General features: G+C 37.2%; 1 protein-coding gene across 1 annotated transcript; it reads left to right on the forward strand.

Annotated features, from left to right (window-relative positions):
- Positions 1-1,317: 1,317 nt before the first annotated feature.
- LOC113038692 (barH-like 1 homeobox protein) lies at positions 1,318-6,792 on the forward strand. The gene is made up of 3 exons (XM_026196303.1): positions 1,318-2,648; positions 4,168-4,390; positions 5,490-6,792. The coding sequence occupies exons 1-3, from the start codon at positions 2,183-2,185 to the stop codon at positions 5,782-5,784; spliced, it is 984 nt and encodes a 327-aa protein (XP_026052088.1). The 5' UTR covers positions 1,318-2,182; the 3' UTR covers positions 5,785-6,792.
- The last annotated feature ends 3,047 nt before the right edge of the window (positions 6,793-9,839 follow it).

The following is a 9,839-nucleotide window of genomic DNA, read 5'->3' on the forward strand; positions in this document are numbered from 1 at the left end:
GCATACATTACGATTAGATACTTGTTATGAACTAAACGACATGGTTGTTCGATGATCGCGTTTTATGCTTTGGAAAAAGAAAAGAAGTATCAAGCGTCAATGCAATAGACTGCCTTGTAATTTAAGATATATAACCACAAGTAAAACTTTTCTGATCTTGATGATTAATCATAGAAGTAATAATGTCTTATTAGCTTTTTTTCTTTTCTTTTTTCTTTTTCTTTTCTTTTTTTTCTTTTTTTTTTACATTACCAGTCATTATCATTACTAGAATTATCGTTGTTTCTTTGGTTTGTATATTGTTGATATGATAATAAGAGTTTTTAAAAAGAAGAGGGGATATATGTGAGTATACTATAAAAATACTAAAATAATTTTCTTGCATCTTCAGTATACTTGAGTGTGAACAACGTAATCATTCCTTTAATACGCATGTTTAAAAAAACATTTCTATATTATGCAGTTTTAAATTACAAATTTCAAGATTTAAATCCAGAAAAAAACGTTTATTTTCATTATAAAAGTAAATTTGTAAACTTAAAAAAATTTAATGAAACTGCCATGAAGGTCACGTCACATGACACCAAAATGGCTTCCTGTATGTTGATTATGATTATATTACAACATATATGTATTGCTTCACTGTTTTTTTTTCCATGCAAAACTGCGTGTCAACATTTTTTTTATGAGACTTTATTTTTTTTTATTCTTAAATGTGTTAAAATAGGATACTTAAAGTCCCTCAAAAAGTAAATAAATAAATAAACAAACGACTTAAATGCAGAAACTTAAAATGTTAATTATAGCAAAAGTGTGTGTCAATTTGAGTATGAATTAAATAACTAATATATTTTAATTAAAAATAGCACCATTGACCCTTTATATAATATAAATGACAGAACTTTATAGCCTACTAGAAGTGTGGCTAACTGCACGCCTTAAAAATGTTGTCATTGAAATTAAATCTATCAAAACCAATGCTTAAATTCAACGGGAGAAACTATAAGGGAATTATTTGAGAAAAATGCTCGAATTGTGAGAAAGTGGTCAAGACGTAACAGTCAGAGCGCGCACTAGGAGGAGAGCAGCTAAAAGACCTCCCCACTCCTCATAATAACCCTATTATAAGGCTCATCAATGATGTAATGAAAGCAAACAGTGTGAAAATTGCCTGTAAACAGTTGGATCCGAGTCTCCTAATGAATTCAGTGTCTCTTTTAATCAAAGTGGGCGACCTGTGGGGAGGGGTTTATTGGGCGTGGGGGGGTCCGATTTCCTCTTAGCTAGCCAGTCAACACCCCAAAACACCTCTTAACCAATGGAAGCGAGTCGCTGGGGACTCACGTGGAAGGGGTGCCCTTAAAAACCTAGCCACACTGAGTTGAGCACAAGTTCATTTGTTAGGTTTTATCTGACTTTCCGTTACCCAATGTGTCTATTTAACCTGCATTACCTCATTTGCGCTTCTGTCTTCTCACAGCATTTTTTCAGCGCTCTACCGTCCAACGCTTTCGCATTGCATCACCTACGCCGGCAAAGAATGCACTTGCCTTTTCCATCCGGATTCGATTCTATTCGCCACAGCGAACAACCTTTGAACTGATGAAAATTTCAGCTGCTCAACAGACGCGAGGCTCGAGTTGACGCCGCTTTGCTTCTGTCCGTGGTGCTGAAATGCGCGCGCCCTCTAAGTAGGCTACCTTGTGGTTTCACACTAACACCGTTACTTCAGAACAGCTTTTTGAAATAATTTGATTAATAATTCAAAGCTACTATCGATGCGTCTCGCGTCTCCGAGAAATACCGGGATTGAAAAAATTAATTAAATTTGCCAGCCGAGAGTATATTTAGGCTGTATCGATTTTTTTTTTAGTGAGGAGCTAAAGCAGGGGAAAAAAAAAAACTCTTTTTTTTGGAGGCTGGGTCTGTGTGTATGCTACTTCATACAGAACATCCTCAAGAAACCTCCTTTTCCTTTTTAAACTCACACTAAAAGTCCTCAAGGAAGAAGAAAGTTTTTTTCTTCTTCTTCCAGACAGGGGATGAATATTTCTCATTTCCGATTCTGCTTTGGATTTTCCTCCTGGATAGATCGCTATTAAATCGAGCGCCATTCACGCAGAACTTGCTTGAATACAGATGATAATCTGAACAGAGGCTTCACGCAAGCAGCAGTGTGGAGATGGAAGCGTCCACCAACGGCTCCAGTTTTGGAATCGACTCCCTGCTATCCCACAGGCCCGGAAGCCCAGTCATCGCGAAGGGGGACAGTTTGGTTGGAGAATGCCGGTCCCCGCTGGAGTTCAGCCCCAGATCAGACTTAGAGAGCGGTTGTTCTTCTCCTCCGTCCCCGCGGAGGGAGTGCGCTGAGGATGCGGCGCAGAGACAGGGTCACCCACTCGGGCTCGGGCTCGGGCTCCCGTCCCATTTGCAACACGGGCCGATGTCCGCTGGATCGCAACCTCGGACTGTCACTTCATCCTTCTTAATAAGAGATATTCTTGCTGACTGTAAACCCTTAGCAGCGTGTGCTCCTTACTCCAGTAACGGCCAGCCGACTCAGGAGGCAGGGAGACTGGTGTCTAAAATCGCAGACGACTTCATCGAAAAGATCCACAGTAACTCATCGTCAGACAGTGAATACAAAGGTAAAAATATCACTTGATATTTTAAAATAATTGCACATGAACTAGAACTTGACACATTTATATAGCATATAGCTAGTTTAAGCAGGTTTGCTCTTTGACTACCCTATCATTTGGGATAGAAAACAAAAATCTTAAACAAGAATTATAATGAAACTTAAAAATTATTTATTGTTCATTCATTTCGTTAATTTATAGGCGTTGTTTATATAAAGCACAACCGATTATATGAATTTGACTAAGATAGATAGATAGATAGATAGAAATAGACTAATGGACATGGCATAATCATTTTATAATCCAAAACATTTTAAAATCAACTCTTGCTAAATACATGTTAAAATGTAAATGATAAATCAATTAAGGCATTTGACATTAGTGCAAAAATCGTGAAACACTTTGTGACTTCAGTGCAAGAAATATTGCTTAGTTTTGTTTCACTATCGTACATTTTAAAGTGCTTATTAATTCAGAACTTACTGTTAGGTCCAGGGCAAGGGAAGTTGAACAGATAAACATCATCAGCAAGATTCATTAAGGATTTGACAGGGTGAAATTACATCTGAGGGAGGAAAACGAGTGAAAGATCGCTTCCTGTGACATAACATTTAGGCTGATTTCAGGTCAATGACTATTGATAAATATAGGAATATGCCCTTATTAAATAAGTCAATTAATGCTAGTTTTATAACTTTTTTGTTATTATTATTATTACAAATTAAGAAATAGTAGTATTATATGCACGTGTTTATGGTTGATGGTGTCCATGTGTTGGGCCTACTGAAGACTGCTATCGTCGTTGCTGATTCTGATAGTTTTGTAAAAGTCTTATCACCAAAATCTTGCTCTCAGCAATTCGCCTACCTTCAGCTATGAATCCAAATATGTTTCTACTCTCACATCATGACATTATTAGCTTGGCAAGTCTATAGGCGCGGTGATCAAAATTAATGCTCTCCAAATCAAAGCCATTCCATCTCCAGAGCGCTTGTAAAGAGTGTGTGCGCCTCTTTGATTTTTGCCTTTCTAGCCCCTTATAATTCAGGGATTTGATGCAATTTGTCCCAGTGCTAATCAGATTTGTAACGCACGGGGTCGGTCCGCTCTTTATTTCGCTCTTATCCCCGGCCCTGTGAAGTTTCTCCGGTCTCGGTTGAAAGGTTTCCATCCCTTGTGGCTCAATTAGCCGGATTATTGTGCTCCTTGAGAGACGACTCAACTACTCGACTGGCAAGGTCTCTCGCGTCGTGTCCCTCTCTTTCTGTCTTCAGAGAGAAAAGAGTTTGGTTTAGATAGGGAGAGAGGGGTGAATTAAATATCACAAACCTTGTGTATTCACATTCTGAAAATAAAATCTGAAAAATGCATGACAGAATTACAAGCACGCGCGGGACCATCAGAGGATGTGTGGAAACCTTTGACACCAGAACATGTGATAACTTGCCAAAGCAGGGTCTACTGAAACACTTGGGCTAACTAACTCATGCTAACCAGTGCCCTTTCGTTCAATGTGATGTTTCAGTGAAAGAGGAGGGCGACAGGGAGATCTCGAGCAGCAGAGATAGCCCGCATGTTCGCCTGAAGAAGCCACGGAAAGCGCGGACCGCCTTCACTGACCATCAGCTCGCCCAGCTGGAGCGCAGTTTTGAGCGTCAGAAGTATCTGAGCGTGCAGGACAGGATGGAGCTGGCAGCCTCTCTCAACCTGACCGACACGCAGGTCAAAACCTGGTACCAGAACAGGAGGTGAGCATGTGGTCAGCTGGAAACAAATGCTTGACTACATCCCAGCAACATTAAATAAGGGGGGGATTGCAGAAATTAAATTCTAGGCTAATTATTTTATATATCAATTTCATTTTATTTAAGTTCATTTTCGTTCGTTTCTTTTTACTGTTTAAAAGTAAACGTACTTGGGTCTGTAGGCCTGTCATATTATTTTCCTTTGATTTATAAGTCTCATGCCAAGGACAATAATACCTGCCAGGTTATTTAATGATTGCACTAAAAGTGAAGGAAATGCTAAGGAATACATATCGTTTAGTTAAATGTAGTTTAAAAATAAATTATTTAGCTTTTCATTTTTAAAGGGGATCAAAAATTCACATGATTCTTATTTTTTTTTAACTATTAAATGGAACAAAAATAAGACAAAAAGGAAGATGCTCTATGTTAAGAAAATTAGCAAAAATTAAAACCTGTTTTAGGCTACTTCTACAAGTGGTTTATTTGCATATTTCCAGTTGTATTCGTAGCATCTAATTGTGTGCCAAGTTAAAGATTTGAAATTAATATATACAGTAGCTATTAAATCCACGAATGCTGCATGCGTCGATCCTCGATTAAATAAAATGAATTACTGAGATATTTGTGACATTGGTGCCTGCTTTTTACGTTATATATTGTTTATATTATTTACGCAGTTAATGTGAAATAAATATCAAAATACTTTTCCATCGCTCGTTCCCCTCATATTGCAATAGTAGCCTACATTTAGGCGAATTAAGTTTTTATATGTAGGCTATGTGACGAAGGTTTAAAGATGTTCTATTTAAACGTAAATAATATTATTATTGAATTGTGTGGTTGAAAACAGATATTCATACAGATACTTAGAAACAGAAGATGAAGAAACAGAGGATTCCGTTTTTATTTCTCTGAACTCTTTGGGTGTTATGTTTCGCTTGGGAATAAGCATGCAAGCCAATACAAGTAGCCTATTCTGTGAATTTCTGTTTTCTTTTTGTCACCGCTTTTACGATCAGAAGATAAATCACTAGTCGTTAAATAATTTCAATTTTATTTTTATATACTAACATCATTCTTTTTTGTCTTGAAAAAAAAGGACAAAGTGGAAGAGGCAAACGGCGGTCGGACTGGAATTGTTAGCGGAGGCTGGAAATTATTCCGCGCTGCAAAGGATGTTCCCTTCGCCGTACTTCTACCCTCAAAGCCTGATGTCGAATCTGGACCCTGGAGCAGCGCTCTACTTATACAGGGGACCTTCGGCGCCCCCGCCGGCGCTGCAGCGTCCTCTCGTTCCCCGGATTCTCCTGCACGGGCTCCAGGGCGCCAACGAGCCACCGCCGCCTCTGCCCCCCCTCTCCGGTGTGTTACCCAGACCGACACCACCACGATGAACGGCACGACTCGAACTCGTTGCAATACATGGCAGCTTTGATCTCAACCATCAAAAAACTATTTTACTGGTGACAAAATATTCGAGAAATTTTACGAAGCCACAAAAACAAACTGACACACAAAAAGTGGTTAGAGACATTTTTAAACTTTATTTAATTATTTATTTGACTTATGTTTTTTAACTTGTGGTTATATATATATTTTTTTTTTGTTTACCCTAAATGTTAAATCTGGAGAAAACAAATACAGACCGTTATATAGGCTACTGAGCGCAATAATAACGGGACATGATACTACAGGGACATTTCGTTTCACAAATGTATTATTATCATTATCATTATTATTATTATTATTATTATTATAACTAGTCCATATAACAAATGTGAATTGTTGGTGCATCCCTGACGCAAAGAATATTTAAATGGTAGATTCATATTTAATTATCCTGAGATGAAATCCAGGTCATAAATCGTGGGCTTTGTAGTGACCCTCTAAAATGTAAAGGGAAAGGGGTGTAAATAAGAATATTTTGTATCATATTTCCAAGCCTTATTAACAGGTGAGACTGACGTGAGCAGCACATTAAAACCCGACACGTCTCTACAAAATGAAAAAGCAGCTTAAATGAAGAAGTGTCACTTTTCTGTTTGACAAACAGTTGAATGGTACGGAGTACGAGCAGGTGGATTGGACGAGATGGATTATTAATCGATTATCAATCGATTATTTTTGTGCTGCTTTTCTTTTTTCGTTTCTATATTCCTGCACAACTGCCAGTAGCATCACTTTGATGTTGACGGGAAAAGGCCAAGTCCTCGTTTCAGATCACTTGTGATCAATAAGACGTCTGAAAGGAGATGACATGTAAAGTGTTCGCCCAGGCATTGTGCAATAACTCTGTATAAAGCCGTTGAAATATCTTGTCATTCTTTCTGGTGAAGCTGTATATTGAGAATAATGATTTGTGAAGTAATGATTCTCGTAATTCCAAATGATTTTTGTTCGTGCCCCCGTGTGGTGTGAACTTCTTGAAAACTCTTAAAACTGCTGGTTGTGCGGCGGAGGGTGGTCTTTAAGCAAGGACAATTACTTTTATAAATGTGCTAATAAAGATCTTTCATTAATTTACCACTGACTGAGAATGTGGAGGTAGCCTATACAAATGCTGGGTAAATACACACTCGTGTTCTCATAGACAATTCAATTACACTAAACCAATAGCCAATATAAAAGGTATGCAGGTGCATAATGCGCGTGCCAGACCTGAACACTGACACATTATAAATGTATGAATTGAGAAAATTGCTATTGCAAAACTTGCCAATCCTCTACAAGAACCAGAACTTCATGCAACCAATACATGATGTGTTACTTTCTGCGACCAATGAGACAATTTTACCTTTTGACAAATGTACATGTAGCTACTATAAACATGTTTATTTCCTATAACTGCCTGGATGATAATTAGAATTCAGCAGTAATTTCACGATAAAATAATCCACACTGTGAATTTCTGGTAAAGCGATAAGTGTGTCAACCCTAAAGTATTATTTTATACTTGAAAAGATTTATAATTGAAAAGATAAATGTTATATTTTATTTATTTTGTAAAATAAATAGGTCAACACAGTGTGAGGAAAAAAAACGAGTAAACGAGCCTAATGGTTTAGCCCTATTCTCCATAATTGAAACCCAGGCTAAATTGTCTTAAAAGTTACGAAGGACTAAGTTTCAACGTGGGGAAAAAAAGTAAACCAATAAAATACACATGATAGTCAGGCTACACTGGTTCCGCCAAATCATTGCTTTTAAAATGTATCCAGAAATTTAATGAAAAGTAAAAGTTTGCTTATGAAGATAAACGTAAACAAACGCTGTGATAGCAATATCATAAAAATCGAGCTCACAGAACTCTATAACTGCCAAATGTGTTTGAATAATTTTAAACATGACTGTCAGACACTTTGCTCAAACCCCACACTATTTGGTTAGCATCGTGGATTTAATTTGTCGAACCTACGAAAAAAAAAAGTTAATAAGAATGTCGCACCCAATGAAGAGAACATTCACCTGCCTAACCTTTCAGAAACGCCTGGAGATTTGGGAACTTAATTCTACCTTCATATTTTAAAGTTTAACGCGACCACCTCTTATTAATAGGTCACACTTTAAATATAATTTTGATCATGAATCATATGAGCCGGTCTCAATACAAATGATAACTATGTTCATTTTATTGGCAGCATGACAAAAGGGAAATACTGAGAGATTGGATGTTGGTACGTGATCCCGTTCTCTCTCACGCGCACACACACACTCAACACTTGTCAGCTTCCATTGTCTCGTGTCTACAAGAGTAAAGTGACAGACTTTTTTACACCCTTAAAACAGCATCATGCATCACTACGCAAGCGGAGTCATTTCATTTAGTTTTCATAAACAATATATGGATGAAATATTAATGGTCACCTAAGTGTGTAATTGTTTAAGTGCCCTAAATGATCCCATTTGGAAATGGATTGTTTCCATACCCTTTCTTCAGAGTGTTGGTTTGCTGCTCTTTGCCAAACGGCCCCAACAGCTGGTCACCGGGCAGTACTGACTGCGGCTCGGATCAACAAGGGGACATCTGGTCAGCGGCATGATGGGACCCCCCTTCATCCCCCCTCCGTGAGCCTAAGACTGACTTTAACCCAACCATGAGACCGGTCCGTGAAGCTCAGGGTTTAGGGACTGCTCTGACAGGGCGACTGAATGGGATATTAACGAGCAGACAAAAGACCTTAATAGCTTTTAATTGAACGTCGATAACGTGTGATCAGTCGGGCTCCTGCTGCAAACTTTCGCATAGCACATGTCATCCTGCGTCTCATCCTTGGGCTCCTGTCCATGAATCCATGAATAGAGAGCGAGAAAACAATTTAATAACGTTTCATAGGCTACATTTTTGACTTGTTATTGATGTGGGAATATGTAGTATAATAAAATAATATATATATATATATAAGCTAGTAATACGTTTGGCAATAATGCATATCAAATAACAATTGCATAATAAAATACATAAAATGTTAAACAAGACATTGAGAGCAATTTAAGAAACAGATGCGCACGTAAAAATAAAATAAAAATAAAAATGACATACCAATTTAGATCAAACATTTAAGTTATCACATAGATCTGCACATTATCCAAAGGAGGCTGATGACCCCCCTCAATATTTATGAAAAGGGTTATTCTTGCGAAGTGCGCAGCTGACAGCAAGAAAAGCTCCTCGGTCTTGTTAATAGACGCGGTGATTTTTGCATGTGAAAGGATAGTGGTAAATCCCTAGGCTCTTACCGAGGATTGTCCCCGGCTCAGGGTTAATGAAGTGCGGATAGAGTCTCGCTGATCTCCCGACAAACAAAAACACAACACGGAGAGCTTAGAGCCGCAGGATCAGTGACTCTGATTAAGCTCATTGACTCAGAATAAAAAACCAAACAAAACAGCCCTCAGATGAAATTAAGAGTCAATCAAAGTGCAATTTGCATCGTGATTTGGACGACTGGCTTTTTCCATGTTTTTCTGACGATTGCCATTTTTTGTCACGTTGCTTTCAATGAAATTCAGCGCAAGGAACAGAAACATCTGCACGTTAATTTTGTCCTTTCTCTGTTTCGAAACCTGCTTCACAATTCATTTAAATATATATATATATATATATATATATATATATATATATATATATATATATATATATATATATATATATATAATAATAATATTAATAAAACAACATACGCTTTGGTGTGGGTTAAATAATTATTTACCAAAACAGATATAAAACATAAATATATATTATTTGAGCAGATAAATATTTGGATATTTATAGATTTAAAGCTTTAAATTAGACTATTAATATTAAATAGTAAGATACAGAAATGTGGAAAAGGTATTAGCATTATTACGAAGTTAATAATATTAAGGTGTATGGTGTTACAATTGTAACCTACCTATATAAAGCAAATACATTTTATTTTCATTCGTTTACATTTTAAATTTCTAAATC

The sequence above is a fragment of the Carassius auratus genome, chromosome 21 (assembly GCF_003368295.1).
Source record: "Carassius auratus strain Wakin chromosome 21, ASM336829v1, whole genome shotgun sequence".
NCBI lineage: Eukaryota > Metazoa > Chordata > Actinopteri > Cypriniformes > Cyprinidae > Carassius > Carassius auratus.

Bases quoted from the DNA above. Each gene is read 5' to 3' on its own strand.
- LOC113038692 (XM_026196303.1), top strand. From the start codon at position 2,183: ATGGAAGCGTCCACCAACGGCTCCAGTTTTGGAATCGACTCCCTGCTA. The intron at 2,649-4,167 runs GTAAAAATATCA...GTGATGTTTCAG, and splicing joins GTCAGACAGTGAATACAAAG to TGAAAGAGGAGGGCGACAGG. The intron at 4,391-5,489 runs GTGAGCATGTGG...TTGAAAAAAAAG, and splicing joins ACCTGGTACCAGAACAGGAG to GACAAAGTGGAAGAGGCAAA.